A 21566-nucleotide genomic window follows, 5' to 3' on the forward strand; every position below is an offset into this window, starting at 1 on the left:
TATTAAAACAGAATTGTGGCACTGATATCCCTCAATAATATACCGGTAGTATATGCTACAAATGTATTTATGATCAATGATACAACACACTAAGGGAGATTTAAAGAAAAAACTCCAGTGGTGACACAAACAAATCGCTATATCCGTCATTCCGTCTGTCTTCGGAGCTTGTATTATCGACATTGTGCAAAATCATCAGATGAGGTGAAAGTACACACTGCGCATGTCACTACTTTGAATCCTGTCGCGTATATTTGCTTGATGAATAATGCCGAATACCAAATTAGTGACGGTAAAGATTTTATCGCTGTTTGATAAAGATGGACTGTTCCTCAGTAACCAATCCTACTCTGTTCTTAACTTCAGCAGAGAATACCATATACCGAAACAGTTTAAGGAGGAAATCTCAATACAAAGCACTTTGACATTTTGCCTCAAAATATAGGACAGTCCTAGTAACCCCATTTCTCCCCTTCAAACAAAACAATTTGTTTTCTTCAGCCCACTCCAATGACGACACGAAAACAAACAAATTCAAATAACCATGTTGCCAATGGGGTTCCCTTATCACGTCCAAACCACCTTCCCCCTAGATCGATCCATTCATAGTATCAGCTCACTTCATGTGTCACCTCATCGTACGATACTCGAGATCTTAGGGCCGAAGATCGAAAAGTCCGGTGCATGTTCTTAAAATTATCAAAGCAACACTATAACAGCCATGAAGAACAATCTATTGTGTTTAATTGTTCTGGTTTACTTAAAAAACACCTTTGCACAGGTAAGTGAATTTTGAGATTAAAATGAAATCCTTATACTCGTACTTTAAGGACGGTCTATGTCAATTTACACGTAAAACGTAATAAATTAAGACACAATCATATCCACATTTCTTCTTACATGTAAAAATTATTTTTGATTAATAAATGAGAGTGAAATCTTCCTGAAATATCTTTATTTTAGATTAATATTCAGACAACAATATTAAGTGTACAATCCTGTGTAAGGAAAACTAAGAATTTCAATTGGTGATCTCACATTATTGTCTCACAGATTATTCAGTAAAACATTCTGTAGAGATTTTACAAAATAAACCATTTCCAATGTCAGACGGAAGTGATAATTTTTGTAAACAGTCAAATTGCTTTCGTTAATTTACAATAATTTTGACTTTGATATTCAGAATAGTCAAGAATACACATGCATGAAATCGGGCGAGGGACTACTATCAGCGATTCTCGAGTTCTGATAAGTTAAAACGTCTCGACCTTTGGAGTGTGACCGAAATGTTCGGTAGATAACGACGTTGTGAAATATGATTGATATTATTCATTTTGCGATAAACCACACAAAGATTCTGAATTATCGACAAAATATCCAATATAATCATATTAATGATTTACAGCATATCCAAAGATGGCATTTTAACTTATTTTTGAAAATTATGAAATTGAAATTACGGTTCTAATAATATTGTCACGATTCTTAAAATGATGAAATGATGCTGGTTTGAAAACGCTTTTTGTGGATGGTGTACATTTTCAATGCATAAAATCATTAATTTCTGTTTGGAATCAAATGATGTGCGATGTGTGCTCTTTTTTTAAAATTCAAACCAGAAACAATTTAATCAATAATACTAATGATATCATTCTAATGTTGAATAGTATTCAGAGACCAGAGGATTGCACACAGGGACTTTGGCTATGGGTGACTAGCTATCGTTCTTATAATTTTCTCAATATCAGAATGGAGAACGATCCCCTCAGCCAATTGAGTTTGCTGATCCTGGGGCTAAATGTTTTCTCCAACTAGATCTATCTACTTTGACGCAATCAGTACCACAGAAAATGAAAAATTATTTTCCTACGTTCTTTTATTTATAAAGAGATCTGGTCGTTTTCGAGTTGATGGAATTACTTTGTACTTACTTACATGCATATACTAATCAAATTATATTTTTGTACATACATATCTACAGATATAATGTATTATATAATTGCTTTATGAAAGCAAATCATCTTTTGACCTTTGATACCTTTGTGTTTCATTTCTTGAACACGAAGGTGTTCTACGTTTTAAGAACTTGTGCTCAATCCTTTTGTTATAACATATACTACCATAAAATATGCTCAAATCAAATCATCTACTTTGACAGTCATTTTCTAAACATTGTAACACACAGAAAATTACAAATATTTCCTATTTGAATTTCAGAACACCGGAAAATGTTCTATGTACGGCGAATGCATGGAAGGAATTACAGGAAAGTTGAATTGTGAATATAATGGACCACCGAAACCAATGAACGATACGGAGGGATTGGAAATTCTCCGGACATATTGTCCAAGTCTGATCACAAGTGAGAGTTGTAGATATAAAGAAATGTTGTTCTTTGAAGCGTCCAAGATTTGCATGTGCATCATGTTTGATTTCGCGTGTAGATGAATTCGTTTTATGATATACGCTTACACAAAACTTTAAAAATCTTGAAATTTTACACACACACACACACACACACACACACACACATATATATATAACATCAATCCAAATAGAAGGAGTTGATATCACATAGTCAAAATAATTCAATGAAAAAGCAGGAAAATATGCAGTTCCAAAATATATTTAAATCACTAGGGCTTTCTGGATTTTAACATCCATCCTCAGGTGAATACAAATATTGAATCTTTTGCTTTATATTCAATAAATTGATTCAATATTTGCATTCACCTGAGGATGGATGTTAAAATCCAGAAAGCCCTAGTGATTTAAATATATTTTGGAACTGCATATTTTCCTGTTTTTTTATTGAATTATATATATATATATATATATATATATATATATATATATATACCGCTCGACCATCTAAGCAAGTCTAAAAACTTGCTCAGGAATTACGGTTACGGGGGTGCCACTTTATGAGGTAGGGGGTTTGGGGGCCGCCTTGAGGCTCCCAGTGGGTCCAAGGCGAAGCCCTGGTGGGGGACCAGGGGGCGAAGCTTCTGGATTTTACAGATTTTATAGGGCTTAAAATATGTCTCCTATTTAAGTCATTTTACTATTTTCTATCATTCTTAATTAGGTGAAATTAGTAAAATGACACAAATTTTAAGTTTTTTGGAAAAAATTAAGTTCTCCCAATGAAAAAATTCAAGAAATCAAAAAGATTTTGTCATTCATTTCTCCGGGAGTGGAAAAAATTATTGTTTCTTTTATCGTTTAGTACATTTGTGTAAACAAGATACCACGATTTACCTTAAATTTGAAAATTTTAGGGGGGGGGGGGGGCGCCGACTGTTAATGAATTATTACAAAAAGTCTATAATCACGGGAAAAAAATTAAGAACATCGAAAATATCAGATGAATATTGTATTTAAAAATTTATCGATGTATCAGATCCTTGGTCTCGGGAGGGGGTGTCCTTCATTGAATGGGATGTATATAAGAAATATAAGTATAAACCTGCATAAAATGACAAATATGGGCCTAGTCAAAAAAAATATATTGTATTATTAACTAACACTGAACATCTACACAATTTTATGCTGATCATGTTGTAAACCAATCGCAATTTCTCGCCTTGCCGGAAAGGCCCGAGAATGTGCGATTGGTTGTAGACCTAAGCGTCTATGATGTTGCCTCGTTCTGGGTGCTTCGTTCTGATTGAAGAAACGAACTGGCATATTCTATTTATTCAACAATTATCAAAACTTCAAAACTTCTTTCATCTGTAAGATCAAAACCAAGTATCGATAAACAACGGATTTACTTCATGTTATATTATCTTAAGTTGTCATTTAAAAAACAAAAAGACTGGCTTAGATCCGCCAAAGCGTGTCCACCATTTTACTCTCATTTTTGCTATTTCAGGGTAGTTTATCGAATAAACGAAAGTAGGTTTTTAAATTGATTTCACGATATTTACTAATCTAGTAAGATTACTATTATAGTTTACGGACTTCACTTCTTATATGAACCAATATTAAAGGTTCAAACAGTAACTCTGGAACAAGCGTTTCAGAGTTTATTGTCAAAATTTATTAATTCAGAAGTATAGATTTATTTGTATTCATACGCGCATCGTTTGCAACGGAAGCATCCATGAGGCTATCACGAACTACAATTTGTAGAGATATCAAAGGCAAAAACATTGAAGAAATAAATAATCTGTCCAAAAAAAAAAAAAATTACATATGAAATACCTGCTAATATCAAACAGACTGCTTTGGGAATAATTAATATTCATTTCATCTATAAAATAGATACATCTGTGTCGCATCCATTGACCCAGTATTTCGCTATCAGTCAAAATATGTATTTGTATCGGAAAGGCAATAACAAAGTCAGAGATAATACAGAAAAACCTTGAAAAGATCATTGAACTTTAAACACATATCATATAACACATTATGTAACAATGACGCCTATATAACATTACACTTTATGTAATAATGACGCCTATATAACATTACATGTATGTAACAATGACGCCTATATAACATTACACTTTATGTAATAATGACGCCTATATAACATTACACTTTATGTAATAATGACGCCTATAGAACACTCCTCGTATTGCCTTAATATTCAATTACAGTACACGTAGTTGTGCTACATTATCATCCGAATACTTTGGAGAAATCAAAATGTCCCCAACTCATCAGTACACTCGACAACCTAACAGATTTATGACCCACAAACACAGCGATATGCAAGTACGTGGCTGAAGATCTGTAAATCAGCTTTCAAAGACGAACATTTAAAAGTTTTTTGTTTGTTTATTGGTGTGTTGGATTACGCCCCATACGAGAATTTTTTTTTTTTTACTCAGATACATCGCGATCTTTTGGGCGAAGTGGTGCTCATGGTCGCGAGGTGTCTTTATTATGCCAAATGGGACCTCCGTTTTTAATGCTATATTAGAGATATACCCGTCACTTGAAATATGCCAAATACCAGGCAAAGAAAGCAGTCAATGACTTATCTTGCAAGACGTAAATCTTCCCGTGTGTACATCTTTAACAGACCTTTTTTTTTTTTTTTGCCTTACAAGGTAGACTTACAAATAGAACACTGCTCTATTTCTTATTACATTTTCTCCTTAGCCAACCCCTCCCCCCCCCCCCCCCCATTCACCCAAGTGTCAATCTACTATTATCAAATCGTACACGTGGGTAGATTTGAGTGTCCATATGGTACATACATGGGCGGATCCAGGAATTTTTGAAAGGGGGGTTCTACCATTATCTTTGATTTTCAAAGGGGAGTTTCTACCCTCAAAATGCATTATTTTTACCTTTTTTAAGTAAAATTGTCTGAGGAGGAGGGGGGGGGGGGGCAGAGGGTACCAACCCCCCGGACCCCCTGGATCCGTCACTGACATATATTTATATTGTCCGTATTACATGTAGTAACGAGGTTGTAAAGAAACTTGCGAGTCATGGTCCATGCGGATGAAATGTCAAAAGGCATTATAGGGTCTTCGAGTCTTATATCTTGTAGAATGTGCACTGCTCTCCTACGAATCTACTGACGTGTCCAAACGCGTCTGTTTATTCTCTTCCTCTTTTTGACAAATGTAAATGCGATGGTCAGTAATTTTTCTGCCACTCCATAGTTATATTGTCTTCCATTTTCGTAACCGAATGCAATCTTTACTACTGAAAAAACAACAACAACAAAAACAACAAAAAAACAAGTGGAATTTATGGTAATGTTCTTTATTGTCTTACAAGGCTTGACTTAACGTGTGGACGGCAAACCTTACCGTACGTGTGGATTTAATCATTGTAGGTTTGACGCGACACGAGAATCGAACCCAAACCTCCCGGAACCGCCCTATCCACTAGGTTTCCGCGACAGGTGCCCTCACATCAATATAATGTATCATGAATTGACACACAATTCTAATGTAAAGACTTCTAAGTTAGTTTGTTACATTATTGATATGATCTTAGATTAACAAAGCATGTACAATGTATATATGGAGCGCCAAATTAACATAAACTCAAATAATTGATATCAAATGAATTAATGCGCGCTCCAATTCAATTATTGCTCTCATCAGTTGAATTAATGCGCGCATCAATTGAATTAATGATAGCAATAATAGATTTTATGCGCGTATTAATTCAATTATTGCTCTCTTCAATTCAATTGATGAGAGCATCAATTTCGTAGAAATATTGATCGCAATAATTAACTTAGAGCTCGGTATAAATAATTTGATGATCTCTTTAATTCAATTGAAGATATCTTTAATTATTTACGATGTTTTTGTATAAGGAATTAATATGCGCATCAATTCTTTTAAAGAGAGCAACAATATTAAAGAGATCATTAATTTAATTGTGGATATGTTGAATTGAAGATATCTTTAATTATATAGTTGCTTTCTCTAAAAGAAGTATTGCTCTCTTCAAATGAATTAAAGATATCATTAAATCAATTATTGCTCTCATCAAATGAATTATGCGCGCATCCATTCAATTATTGCTCTCAATTGATTTAATGCGCACATTATATCAATTATTACTCTGTTCAATTGAATTGTAGCGAACATCAATTCAATTGTTGATATCATTAATTCATTTGAAGAGATCATTAATTCAATTAAAGCGCGCATCAATTCAGGTGAAGAATTAATGCTATCATCAATTCAATTAATGCGCGCAATAATTCAAAATTGAAGATATCATAAATTATTTGAAGAGATCTTTAAGTAAATTGTTGCGCGCATCAAATGAACTGATGATATCTTCAAATAATTGAAATCCCGTGGGGATCCGGGTTAGAATAGGTCCTCAGTAACCCCTTGCTTGTCGTAAGAGGCGACTAAATGGGGGCGGTCCTTCGGATGAGACCGCAAAAACCGAGGTCCCGTGTCACAGCAGGTGTGGCACAATAAAGATCCCTCCCTGCTCAATGGCCATAAGCGCCGAGTATAGGCCTAAATTTTGCAGCCCTTCACCGGCAATAGTGACGTCTCCATTTGAGTGAAATATTCTCGAGGGGACGTTAAACAATATATAATCAATTAATCAATCAAATAATTGAAAATATCTTCAATTATTTGAGTTTATGTTAATTTGGCGCTCCATGTGTATAGGGCTATGCTCATTAAACTCATAAATGTAAAACTTATACGGTACCAATTTCGATGCACCAGATGCGCATTTCGACAAATAACGTCTCTTCGGTGATGCTCAACCGAAATGTTTGAAATCTGAAATAACAATAAACTTGCTAGAGTTATTATAGGGGACAACAGAGTGCCAAAAAGTGGAGTCAAATTCGTCGAAGGATAAGAGCTATGCATGAGGGAGATAATCCTTAATTTTGAAATGAATTTTTAAAATTTTATCACAGCAATTAAATTTCAAGCTAGTAACGAAATACACTGCTAACCTAATTATATATAATATGATTCTTTATCTTTGTATTTGATAAGGTAACCAGCCATTGACTTGCTGTGATCTGAATCAGCTGAGATCATTCAAGAAAAATATGGGTGTTCCCCAACAACTCCTTCTTCGCTGCCCTTCTTGTTACTACAACTTCCTGTACCTATTTTGTTATTTTACCTGTGATCCCTATCAAGCAGATTTCGTGAAAGTGTCGTTGAAATCTCAAATTTTTCCGGGTCCCCAAATAATTATGGCCGTGGATTATCATGTGAGTGAAGAATATGCATACGGCATGTATAACTCTTGCAAAGACGTTCAAATGCCAAGTACGAATGCAAAAGCTTTGGATATTATCTGTGGAAAGCCCGCAGCTGACTGTTCCGTGAAAGACTGGCTAAATTTCATGGGATCTACTTCCAATGGACAAACTCCATTCACAATTAATTATCATATAAACAATGCATCGACTGCAGCTATTCGTCCAATGAACTACAGCACCACCCCATGCGACAAAAAATATGGCAATATGTCTGCCTGTAGTTGTCAGGATTGTCAAACTACCTGTGCTCCGCTTCCACCCCCTCCGATGCTCCCAAAGCCATGCACCATACAGGGAATTGATTGCTGGTACTTTGCCATGTTGATCAGCTTTACTGCATTTTGTGTGCTTTTCCTCATATCGGTCATAATTTCTTTCTGGCGTAATCGTGATAAACCCACGTCTGCAGATGTAAAGCAAAGCGGCGAAAATTATGATGTGTGCATCATGGGTAAAGAAACAAAGGAAACTAACTACGTAACATTCCAGGGGAAAACGGGAGGAAAAGGCTGTAAAAAGTTGGGGTTTTGGATAGAAAATACCTTGGAGAAGAATTTTCATCGTTGGGGGAAGTTTTGCGCGAACAACCCCGTGAAGATAATTTTTGCGGGTCTCGTATTGGGTGCAATCTTGTCAGTTGGAATATTGAGGTTCGAGGTGACTACAAGTCCAGTGAAACTTTGGTCTGCTGAGAAAAGCAGGGCCAGACAGGAAAAGAATTACTTCGACTCACATTTCGGGTTAGACTGATTTCAGTGTTGCCCAAGTATAACATTTATTAGCTGCAGAACTGTAACTCGCTGATAAAATATTGGAACAGACCAGAGAGCTACAGATTTACCCCTGATAAAAACCTTCGATTTACGGCGCACAAAAAAGTGCGCACGGTTGAGGCCTGATATTGTTGTATCCTTGTATTGCCGTCTTATAAATTCAATATAAAAAAATTCCTCACATATTTTCCTACTCTCCTTGTGTCCAAACATACCTTCAAATATTCATTAAAGCCCCATACGACCCGCAAACTCATAGCTTCAAATGATTTCGTTTTTTGACTTAGCCATATTAGGTAGCCAGTCAATTGGTATCTATTCATTATATTCGTTACACGTTACACGTATGTATTCGGTCTTCATTTATAATATATAAACACGAAAAGTCAATAGAAATTAAAAATATATAGTTTATCTAATGGTAAAATAAGCTCTTGCTTATTGAAAATGCTACAAAAGTCTTATTTCGTCCCTTACGCTCGTGTGGCAGGCATGGGGACCGAACCAGGCTAATGAAAGTCGCGTAGCCGTGAGTTTACCTAATTGAATAATTGTTTAACCGAACTGGGATGATTTTTTTTTTTAAATATTTGACTAGAAATATTTGTGTGGATATTAGTTCACATCTAAACGGTATTGTGAAAGTATGGAAATGAACCGGGATTCGAATTGACTAGTTACCTAATATGGTTACATTAACGAACGAAATCATCGAAAGCTGTGAGTTTTCGGGTCGTATTGGGATTTAATGAATATTTGAAGTTATGTTTGGACACAAGGATAGTAGGAAAATATGTGAGGAATTTTTGAAACTAAATTTATGAGACGGCGAAACAAGAATACAACGATATGAGGCCTTAACCATGTGCACTTTTTTGTGCGCCGTAAATCGAAGGTTTTTATAAGGGTGGATCTGTAGCTTTTCTGATCTGTTCCAATATTTTCTCACGGAGCTATAGTTCTGCAGCTGTTTTCAATATGTCTTTACATTTAAAACTAAAACACGTACTCAGCAGATGTGTTATATTTTAATAGTACTTATCGAATACAATTACAATTACAGTCCATTCTATCGAACTCAGCAAGTGATCATCACAAGGCCTGAAAATACCACGGGAGTCATACACGAACTTCCAGGAGCTACAGCAGGCCTCTACCAGAACTACACATCGATATTTAACAAAACATTTTTGCACAAGGTTCGTGGAACATAGATTGTATTTTTTTTATGAGCGATGTATGCACAAAGTAATATAATATGGATATGTACACGTGTAATTTTTATGAAAAGGTTCTCGATCTCCAACTAAGTCTACAGAACATACACGTGGAATTCAATGGCGACAACGTGACACTGCAGGACATATGTTTCCAGCCATTGGCCCCTGACAATACAGAATGTACAATACAAAGTGTATTGGAATATTGGCAGAATGACCCCGTAAAGTTAGATAAAATTAAATATGATGACTTCACCGGAGCATTTCTTGAAGGGGACTATCTAGACCATTTTTCTGATTGCACAAGGTAAAAATAAGTATCAATTTCTTCAACGTAAAAAACTGTAGATTCACATGAGCATGTGCTGATTGGACATTTAGTCCACATCAAAATTAACTTAACAACCAGCTTTGTTTCTTGTAACGTTATTTTTGCTCCGTAAACAGGGTTCAACCCTATTGTTTTAAGCTTTTTGTTCTTGAATATCTTCAGAGAATTATTTGCAAGTCTTTTTTCTGTAGCCTTAATTTTTATAAAGGAAACGTCCTTTCAATATACCTTTATATATAGAAAAGAACGACATAGATAAAAAAAAAAATTTTGCGGATTGATTTTGCACGAATTAACTTTGATCCTTTAGGGCCCCAGCTTCTGTATCTGACCAGCACCACTTGGATTTGTCTTGTCTGGGAGCCAGTGGTCAACCAATATTTCCATGGATATCATTGGGTGGATTTACAGGTAAATAACATTTCTTTGATGACATGTTAGTGCATGCAAATCATAATAATTTCTTTTTCACCTGGACCCCGAGTATTTTAGAATATAAAACGCACATGAATACCAACAATTCTTCAAATGAAAACGGAGATGAAATTATCATCGCATGTCTCTTATACGTGGTTACTTGCATTAACGAGGCTGAGTGCAATTCGAGTTGCATGTATCACGTTTTTCACAATCGTCACACATCTTTTCACTTTCATGAAGTCGTAGATATTTTAAGAAATACGACGTTTTTTTTAAATAAGATTCTAAAGAGATGTTAATTCATATCAAATACAGTAAATTCTAAATATAATTTCAAAACAGAGTCGAAATAGGGCAAAAATTCTACTTTTTCAAAGTTGTACTCGACCTCCTAAGTTCAAATCTCTGTCCCTGGTGTCACTGTACTTCAATTCCTCCACTAAACGTGTCGTTTATATGTCTTCTTCTAAAACTAAATCCTGATTTCCTATCTCGCTTCTCATCTACGACTACATTGCTTCCACAGGAGTGAATTATAATGAATCCACAGCGCTTGTCATCACGTTTGTTGTTAATAACCACGTCGACGAAGCTCAGAACGAAAAAGCAAAAGCATGGGAAAAAGAATTTCTGAATTTCATGAAGAACTTCTCCGATCCTGATATGATCATTGCATATTCTGCAGAGGTGAGAATTTCGACAAAAAAATCTCCAATCTCAGCAATATCCTCCTAAGTCTTGGATTTGAAGGTGAAACTTTGTAACTGATGATTATGTAAATCTTCTTAAATTAATCAGGATAGCTGCATGCAATACACTGTTATACGTTACTGTATAGATAACAGGTACCTTGCTTGAAAAGCTCTCCAATCAAGATCCAAGAGTTTAATATTTTAAAGCAATACTTGCTCCCATTTTAGTGTAGAAAATTTTTGTTGCAAAATTGTGATTTATTATTTCAATGACAGAAAAAAATAAGGTTCATAAACTTTTATTATTAATATTTGTGCTAGAAAACCTATCCAGGGGCTCTGAATGAAGCAAAATTACATTATGGTCTTCCCGTACAAAAATTGATTTCTATATAATGTTACACAGGGGCTAAGCTCGTTTTAGGCCCAAACTCTGTAATGTCACTGTGATACCATAAATGTAGAAAGGGGTCTAAGTCTGACCCGAATAAAAAAAAACACCCACTCGCTTCTTAGTTTTTAGGCATTTGAAGCGAGTGGGTAGTTTTGTTTTATCTGTGTCAGAGTTAGACCTCTTTCTATATTTATAGTATCACAGAGTTTCTTAGCCCCTATGTAATGTTACTTGTATGTGTTATTATTCAATAGAACCGAAATCTTCATTTTAACAAAATCTTAAACTTCGTTTTAATTTTATCAATGACTACAGTGTTACATGTACATACAAAATTATCATAAATTCATAATAGCATATTTTTACAACAAAATAAAATTTTCAGTTTACTTTAAAGTTTCATCACATTCAAATACATGTACGTCTCTCATTTTTATGAGAATTATAGTTAGTTGTTTAAAACTGTTTACGGAATCACTACATAAAGATATTAGAAATGAAACAAATTATCATCAACAGTCAATATAAGTCTGAAATTATCATAAATGACTAACAGCAGTGGGTTTTTTCAAGCGCTCCATTGAAGATGAGATACAGCGAGAGAGCGCCTCGGACGTGTGGACCATTTTGATTAGCTATATAGTCATGTTTGGTTACGTCAGCATCACTCTGGGGCGGTACGGACAATGTTCCCGATGTTTGGTGAGGTTTATTCTCATTTGATTAGAGTTAATGGAAAACTTACAGAAGATTGTAAAGATATTTGAAAAGATTTTAAAGTATTTTGTCTAATTTTTGTAAAATAAAAAGACTTTCTCCCATGTATGTTTGATGAAACAAACCTTTCAACACTTCAGTTTTTTCTTGATTATATATATATATATATATATATATATATATATATATATATATATATATAAATCTACTGACGAGCCCGCAGGGCGAATGCGCTATAGATAAAAGTTTGAGTATTGGATTTTATTTTTTGACTATATATATATATATATATATATATATATATAACACCACACTCTACCTGTTCTAGATCTTCTCCAAAACGAGTCTAGGTCTCTGTGGGGTCTGTATTGTGCTGCTCTCCGTCTCCTCGTCCTTGGGTCTGTTCAGCTACTTTGGGATTGCGGCCACACTCATCATCATCGAGGTGGTACCATTCCTGGTTTTAGCTGTAGGGGTGGACAATCTCTTCATTCTTGTCCAAGCTTTCCAGGTAAATATGATTGTACAAAGATATATGAATCTGTTACGGTCTCGTTAGACAGGTACAACTTAATATGTACAGTGCATTCATATTTTTTATTTGTTAACGAAGAATGGTTAGTAATGTGATAACTTATAAACGTAACATATTTCTAACATTACTGACAAGAATAATAATTGCATACTGTTCCTTGTCTAGAGAGAGGAAGGTTATCCTGATGAGAAGTTGGAGGACAGACTTGGAAGAGTCTTAGGAGAAGTAGGACCCAGCATGCTCCTCTCGAGCTGCTCTGAATCGCTGGCGTTCTTCCTGGGTAGGAGTCCAATAATTGTTTGAGACTAATTCTCGGGTAATTTTTCTGACCATGCGTTCCAGAACATTTCTTCTGATCTTTTTTTAAAGTGTTTATATGAAATGGTTGTCGTCATAGGTGCTCTGACTGATATGCCTGCAGTACGAGTATTCTCCCTTTATTCTGCCATGGCGGTGTTGTTAGACTTTCTCTTCCAAATCACAATTTTTGTGGCTCTTATGACTCTAGATGCCAAACGTGAAGAGGTAATATACATTGTTTTAGAGTTCGTGATTTCTAATTAATTAGCTCATTAGTTAATATAAATCTTTTCTACATAAAATGTAATCAAAATCATCCTTTTCCCCCCAGAGCAACAGACTGGACATTTGCTGTTGTGTGCAACTAGACAAATCAAAGGAAAATAGAAGCTCTGAGGGAATTCTCTTCAAGATTTTCAAAAACTTCTATTCAGAGGCATTATTGTCAAGTATTGTTCGACCTATTGTGGTAAGATTTCCTTTTCATTATTTGTTTTAATTACTTATTGATTTCTGGAATGTTTTATGTGTTTAAAGATGCATAAGTCCAATTGATTCATTTGCAGATAATACTTTTCATTGGAAATCTCTGCTTCAGTGCAGCTCTGATTCATAAAATAGAGATTGGTCTCGATCAAAAGCTATCCATGCCTGATGTGAGTGTTTACAAGTGTTACAGAGCATAGTCACATTCCATTATAAGACCTTGGAAAGGAAAATGATCAAAATATTAAAATCTGGGTTTTTTTTAATAGTCCTTCTTTATCCAGTGTTCAAGTAAGATCACTGACGTCATACAATTAATTCCGCCATTTGTGATGCGCAGGATTCCTATGTTCTGAACTACTTTGGTAACCTGAGTGAATACTTACACGTGGGAGCCCCGGTGTACTTTGTTGTGGAGGATGGTCTGGACTATACAACCAGAGTAGGTCAAGACGTGGTCTGTGGAGGAACAGGGTGTCCGGAGGACTCTGTGGTGGGTCAAATCAGCGTAGCTGCAAAACAAGCGCAGTAGTATGTATTCATTGTCCGAATTTTTTTATAATGCTGTTGTATATTTCATAGTAGAGAAATCCTAAATTTTCAAAAACATGTTAATTGTAAGCAAAACCCGTTAATCGTTCAATTCTTCTCAATGATATATATGATTTTTCTCCTAATCATTCTTTTAGAAAATACTTATGATTTTTATTATGTTTCAAATTAGTACGTATATTGCCCACCCCACCTCCGCCTGGATAGATGACTATTTTGATTGGTTGAGACCTGGCGGGGATCCACCATGTTGTCGTGTCTACAATGGGTCTGGGGATTTCTGTGCAGCCACTGGTAATAATATGCTTTGATATTTTCATGTCTACAAAGTAAAAAACCTTTCACAACGTAATTCTCAATGTGACGTTATAAAGTGAACGTACATAATCTGTTCTCATCAGACCCCTCAATTCTTTTTCAGTGAACAATGCAAGCTGTTTAACATGTCCCGTTCACAGAACTAGTAATGGACGACCTGTCTCACAAGACTTCATGGAATTCCTACCTTTATTTTTAAAAGACAATCCAGGAATAAAATGCGCAAAAGGGTTAGTATCAGAAGTAGTTTGACAGATATTCCAGAATATGTCATTGATGGGAATATTCGATTAAGGAAAACTCACTGAATTGACTGAAATTTTAATCAATTTTAAAGTTTAGAGGTTATTGTGGAGTAGCAAAAAGACTATAAGTAATTGGTTAAGCGTCTCAATAACTTGTATTTATGTTTATAAATAAAATGCTGTTTCAATGTATTTTAGTACTAGCCTTTTAACGTGACGTAACAACCTATTCATTACAAAAAATAGATATAAGGAATAGATATATAAGACATTTGTATTATAGGGGTATAAAACAATGGAAGCTGGCGGGTAATTGCTTTGATTCTTTGTTTATATACTCCACAAGAAACATTGGTGCAAGCACCAAATTTATGGGCCGGAATTTTTTGGGGGGAAGTGTACGAACTAAATATTTTCAGAAAAGGTGTTCCAGAGAATTCCCTTAACTTGTTTAAAAGCGCGAGAAAATTACAACGCGAAAGATTGTTAAAATTTAGAGACATTTTCATCAAATCCGGAGATGAACGAACTAAGTGAAAAGAATCGTTAATCATATGATGTAACTATTTATTGGTAGCTCAATAATGCAACTAGTCTTATATTAACTCGTAATACCAAAGTCAACGCAGTACACGCCTGTCCGATCTATCGATACAAAAATAGATTTGTCCGATCAATCGATATACTTCGCCTCGACTATGTGAAATTTCTTTTCCGTGACGTTGCACGTGAAAAATCCAGCCAGGGCTGCGTTCAAGATCACAGGGTTTTAACACAATCTGAGCAAACTGGTATGTATAGTGTGAAGGGAGCTAACAAAGCAGCCATAAATTCTCGGTTGCTCGCTTCAAACTCTCAAAACTTCGGTATTTATCGTGATAATGCATTAAATGTTTTTCCAGTTGAAAGCCAGAATATTGTTCTGTTTTGTAATGCATAAATCGTTTACCTGACTTCACAGAAACTTTGAAAAAATAAGTCCAACTTCCGAGAATTAGGTCGCCGTCGTTAACCCTATACCATGTTTTCCATGCCACCTTCCTTCATTACGTTGGATTTTATGTATCCGTCATCCGTTGCAGTTTAAAATATAGCTACTTGTGTTCACCCTCACAATATTTGAATGAATGTTGATCGTCCGTTTCGGCAGATCAGATTCGTTTTCATCAGATAGTAGCTTCCGAAAACGAGTAAAATGGTTGTTCAGCATGACTCAATTTCGAAAGGTGCAAAACGATTGGACAATATTTCTACTTTTGCTGCGAATCTTCACCAGAAATTTAAAGTTTCAATATGGTCGTGCCGGCCCATAATAATACTACAAACAACCTAGATATTTATTCCTTAAGTGACATACATGTAATTCATCGTTGGATATCACGATTGATTTTGTCTTTGAACTTAAGGTAGCTCACTACACCCAGAAATAGTTTCTCAAATCAGTACGAATTGATTCAATTATAAAAGATATGATGATATACAATATGTATATATACCAAAAAGGCAAAAAATATACAAATTTGGATAAAAACATGATTTTCAAAAAATATATTTCAACACATAGGAATAAAAGACTCTGGGGGATTTGAACTCGAGATCTGCGGTTCACCAGCCCAATGCTTTAACCACTGAACTACGATGATAGACAAACAAATCGATCGATACAAATAATTTCACAAAACATTTAAATTGCCGTCTTGTGACGTGGTGTCATACAGAGTGTAAGCTTTAGTGTACTGAGCTACCTTAACAAAAGAAATCAACCGTGATTACCCAACGAAGCTTGCAGATGTAAATGTATCTTTCTTCTTCCATCAGAGGCCATGCAGCGTATGGCAGCGCCGTGAATCTGAAGAACAACGAAAAGAGTGTTGGAGGTTTGAGAATTTGGATACAATGAATACCCATGTGTAACTTTTGCACTACATTAACCTGTTCTGAGAAAATAATAATTTGACTAATCTGATTGTATTATCTCTTTTTCAGCAACTTATTTTATGACGTATCACTCGATTATGAAGGAAAATAAAGACTATATAAGTGGATTAAAAGAAGCGAGAAAAATAGCAGACAATATGACGACAATGCTGAAAATAAGGACAGGGGGAAACCAAATTAAAGTATTTCCATACAGGTAAACAACTAAAGTCTTCCCGTAGAGGTAAATCATGGTATTGGATATAAATATGATAAATATTAATTATATATAAAATTATCTCCTATCTATCTATCAATCTATTTATCTATCTATCTATACCGAATATATACACCATCTCATCTCATAAAGCAAATGTGAAATCAAACTATTATTGGTGTTCTATTTTTCTTTCTACATCACCAATTTCATGCAAAGTTGCGTCGTATTTTTACTTGCGCACAACAGGAAGTACCTTTATGTATAATAACACAAGTTACTATAGTTTTGATTTATTCAGTGGGTATATATGCAATACTCGTTTGAGATGAATAAAAACTAATCTGAATACTATAATCTATTTTTTCAGTGTGTTCTACGTATTTTACGAACAATATCTTACCATCGTACAAGACACAGTACAAAATTTGTGCATATGCGTTGCCGCCATTTTCGTGGTGACTTTTGTTTTGCTGGGATTTGATATAATTTCCGCTTTTATGGTTGTGCTCACCATAACTATGATAGTGATTGACATCTTAGGATTCATGTCCTTATGGAACATCTCCATCAATGCTGTTTCATTGGTCAACCTTGTTATGGTGAGATCAATTATCCTGTCATCTCGTAAAATGTGAATTTATCATGTCTTAAATACACGCCAATGTGTTTACAATAGCGATATTGCATGTGATTATCAAGTATTTGTTAACAAACTAAAAATATAATACAAGTATACGTACATTAAACATCCCGCTTATTTTCATGTAAAATCGTTAAAGAAAAGGATTGCAATTTAGAAAATTAAAAAAGAACTCATAATATTTTGAAAAGCGTTAAAATTAGTTTTAGATATTCAGCAAAGTGAATAAACACTGAAGACCTTGCATATTTCTGAAGCGCTTTCATTACCTTGCAGGCAGTTGGAATATCGGTAGAATTCTGTGCACATATAACACGAGCATTTGCTATCAGCACTCACCCAGACAGAGTCGACAGAGCGAAACATGCTGTGGCTTATATGGGTAGTTCCGTGAGTAGTTTTCTTATCCCTGCACGTAAATTTCCGATTCTTCATGAATATTCATCCAAAATGCTTTTAACACTGTAAAAAATATTCCTTTTTTTGTACTTTCCAGGTGTTGAGCGGTATTACACTGACCAAATTAGGCGGCATTATTGTCCTCGCCTTTGCAAAATCTCAGCTCTTCCAGGTGTTCTATTTTAGAATGTACTTTGCTATAGTTCTGTATGGTGCTACTCACGGACTGATATTTTTACCTGTTCTGTTAAGTTATATTGGTAAGTATTTCTTATCATATACTTTGTTTAATCTAGACACGATTGTAGTCTTAAAAGATTAATTGTATTTCATTGATTTCTGATACTATCATATGATGCCAAATTAAAAATAAAAGAACACTGTCTTTCACTTGTTTTGAAATGAATAGAGAGATAAAATTGGAAAAGTTAGGGGGAAAGCATTTGCTACAAAATCTACATGTATCTTCTGTCAACATTGAGAAGTTGTCTTGACGCAAAATCTGTTCACGGTAGCTCATTGATAAAGCGTTCGCTTTGTGAGCGAGATGTCGTGAGTTCGAGCCTTGCGCGTGCCATGTCAAACCTAAGACGTAAACACAAGTATAGTGAATGCTCCTTCGCCACTTGCTTGGCATTTAGAAGTGTGAATCACAGGTCCTTAAAAACGGAGTAGTTTTAAGGTCTTTTTTGTGACAAGTGAAATAATAATAAATTCTTTATTTAGACAGAATAGCACAATTAGTACAAAAGACTAGTTTACATTGTGGTCCTGTATAAAAAAGAAAGATAGTAAAAAGATAAGAAAGATAGTGAAAGATAGTGTTCTTTTATTTTTACTTTGGCATCATATGATAGTATCAGAAATCAATGTAAATGCAATTAATCTTTTAAGACTACAATGTTTACAGTGTATATAGTTTTAATCTACGCGAAAACAACGTCTCGCTGATAAATCCGGTAAGACAAGATGGCGAAAATAAAATCGCGCGAAATATAACAGATTTGTATTCGATTCATTGTTTTGTGAAAAATTATGTGCTAAAATGATGCATGTTTTTCGAAATGTTTTAGGACCTCCTGTGAATAAAGCGAAATTGGGCATTGCACAATCCACAGAAAATCTACAAACGAATGGGAAAACGAATCATGCTTGTAGTGATCTCCATGTAAACATTGAATCCAAAGCTTTCAGAAAGCTTGAGAATACACATATTTGAAGATTCAGTATGATTCCGCGCCTGTGATAGTAGTCTAGTCATATACACGTATTTGCTATGTTGAGATATATCATAATGTGGTGTTATAGTATATCTCAATATAGTAAATATATGCGATACGTTCTTGTTAAAGTACAACAAAAAAGTCAGAACTTGAACAAATCGCCAATATCTAAAGCCCCTTTCACATGTTTGCACACAGTTTGCTAGAAGAGTATTTTATCCATGTGTTTACCCTGTGTAAAATTTGCGTCCAATCAGACAAGGTGCAAATTAATTTATACATATGAATAAGTTTACTCCTAGTGTTTTTCAGCTGAGTGAACGCACAGCAAACTTTACACACATGAAGAAATTCATTTTTCTTAAAATTTCATCTTGTTCTATATCAGAAAGAACGGTGGCCTTCTGCTGTGTCAGTATTTAAATAGCATTACAAGACATGACAAAACCTATTCTTTGTCTTCAAAATACATGTATATCCATATTGCTTCGAAATAGCTCCCTTAATACTGATTTACATACAGTTTGCTAATGCATGTGAACGCATCACTAAAATTACATTTACACACTGTAGAAGTAAAATTTACATGTGTAAAGTTTACACCCATGAGTAAATAGGTGCATGTGAACGGGGCTTAAGTGATATTACACCTGCAATAGTAAGTCGTGCTAATTAAATGCATGTAAATTGTATGTTGCTGTTTAAGTCATTTGTGTTTGGCTGCCATGTTCTGTAGAATCAAAGCTACATTTATCAACTGTTTTCGAATTGAAGGTTTTATTATGCTGGAAACTCAAACCCGTCCACAATAATCTTTGGCCTTCCATAGTTACGGATTAAATTTTCAGGCAAGTGCCCAAAAATTGATACCAATGAAAATATTCAAGAGGTAAATGGTTTGATGTGAAGATAAATTGTCAGGAATGTCCCTAAGCACATCACGTGCACCGACTGATGCATAATAGAGAATATATGTAACAAATAAGTTGTCTTCTGAATATCAGAGTTAGTGGAGTTTATAGAATACAAACATATATACATTGTGTGATTGGTGCTAGAGCTTTGTGTTGAACAAATGATGTTAAATTTATTAATTTACTTGTATTCAACAAAGTTCGAAATGATACATTTTTTTCACAATCTGTCAAAGTAAGTTATTGGCATAAAAATCGTTTCAGTTGATTTTTACGATTTATTGTTTCTGTTGACATGTAATTGTATAAAGTAAGATGTTGATAATATTTCGTGTTATATACCACAAAGCATTACTACAGATTAAGATATAAGCATTCTGTCTGAACGACATAAGGAACACTGTATCATTGAACATTCAACATTCTGAAACAGTTATATCGTCGATTGCCCTATTTCGGTGACTGACCAGAATCGGTGACCTTTTGTTAATGTGTGCGCGTTGTCGTTTCCGGGTGTAGATTGCGTCATCAATTTCGCCGTAGTGTTTGTAAACATATAGAGTACGTCTTCAATTTTCCCCGAAAAGGAACTACTAGAAGGAGAGTATGCAAAAAATCAGCACGAGCACCCCAAAATAAGCCCATTTACTTATTACGTTTTCAAGAAAACCTTCAAATTAATATAAAGTATACCAAAAGTCTAGAATTCTACACTATGTTATTTTATTCATTGACGTTTAGTTGCACATTCCTCCTGTATATACGTTTTAACAGTTACAAACTTTTGGCAAACCTATATTAACAATGGTCACCGAAATAGGTGACGTCACCGTTTTAGGACCACAAAGTGACATGTTTTTTGTTACGAAAATATATTGAATTAACGTACCAATGAATTTGGAATTTTTGGATGAAAGTAAAGGAATTTAATTACTTTAAAGGTGGGTGTGTAATTTAATTACTTTTAATCCAAGTGATTAATGAGAAAATCGCGGTTTATCACTAAGGTCACCGAAACTGGTCAGTCGACGATATATTACTATCACAAAATGATATTACAATATATGTACTGTTATATACAGGTATCTATCATTGGTAGTTGATATGTGTATGTGCTTTTATATTAACAAATATATTTTTATTCTTGCCTGAAATGATGTTGAGTTTGTTTATAAATTTTGTTGGTTTTTAAAAAATTAAATTTACGATTTCAAATTCATGTTGTGTATCATTACAATGAATGCAAGGTGAAGATAACGAACAGTGATCAATCTCATAACTCCTACAAGCAATACAAAATAGATAGTTGGGCAAACACGGACCCCCGGACACACCAGAGGTGGGATCAGGTGCCTAGGAAGAGTAAGCATCCCCTGTTGACCGGTCACACCCGCCGTGAGCCCCATATCCTGATCAGGTAAACGGAGTTATCCGCAGTCAAAATCAGTGTGCCAAGAACGGCTTAACAATCGGTATGAAACACGTCAGACAGCATTTGACCCAATGCGAGATTGTATTGACGAACTAGATCGTTA

At 34.8% G+C, this 21566-nt stretch overlaps 1 protein-coding gene across 1 annotated transcript; it reads left to right on the top strand.

The window, feature by feature from the left end:
* The first annotated feature begins 594 nt into the window (after positions 1–594).
* On the top strand, positions 595–21246 carry LOC125645633 (NPC intracellular cholesterol transporter 1-like). Its single transcript, XM_048871267.2, has 22 exons — positions 595–781; positions 2218–2362; positions 7461–8475; positions 9572–9707; positions 9800–10035; positions 10370–10470; positions 11006–11166; positions 12139–12267; positions 12611–12793; positions 12983–13097; positions 13215–13342; positions 13449–13586; positions 13684–13773; positions 13944–14134; positions 14328–14449; positions 14577–14703; positions 16537–16595; positions 16705–16852; positions 17223–17454; positions 17772–17885; positions 17992–18154; positions 18968–21246. The coding sequence occupies exons 1-22, from the start codon at positions 722–724 to the stop codon at positions 19111–19113; spliced, it is 3939 nt and encodes a 1312-aa protein (XP_048727224.2). The 5' UTR covers positions 595–721; the 3' UTR covers positions 19114–21246.
* Positions 21247–21566: the final 320 nt, after the last annotated feature.

This window comes from Ostrea edulis, chromosome 6 (assembly GCF_947568905.1).
Source record: "Ostrea edulis chromosome 6, xbOstEdul1.1, whole genome shotgun sequence".
Lineage (NCBI taxonomy): Eukaryota > Metazoa > Mollusca > Bivalvia > Ostreida > Ostreidae > Ostrea > Ostrea edulis.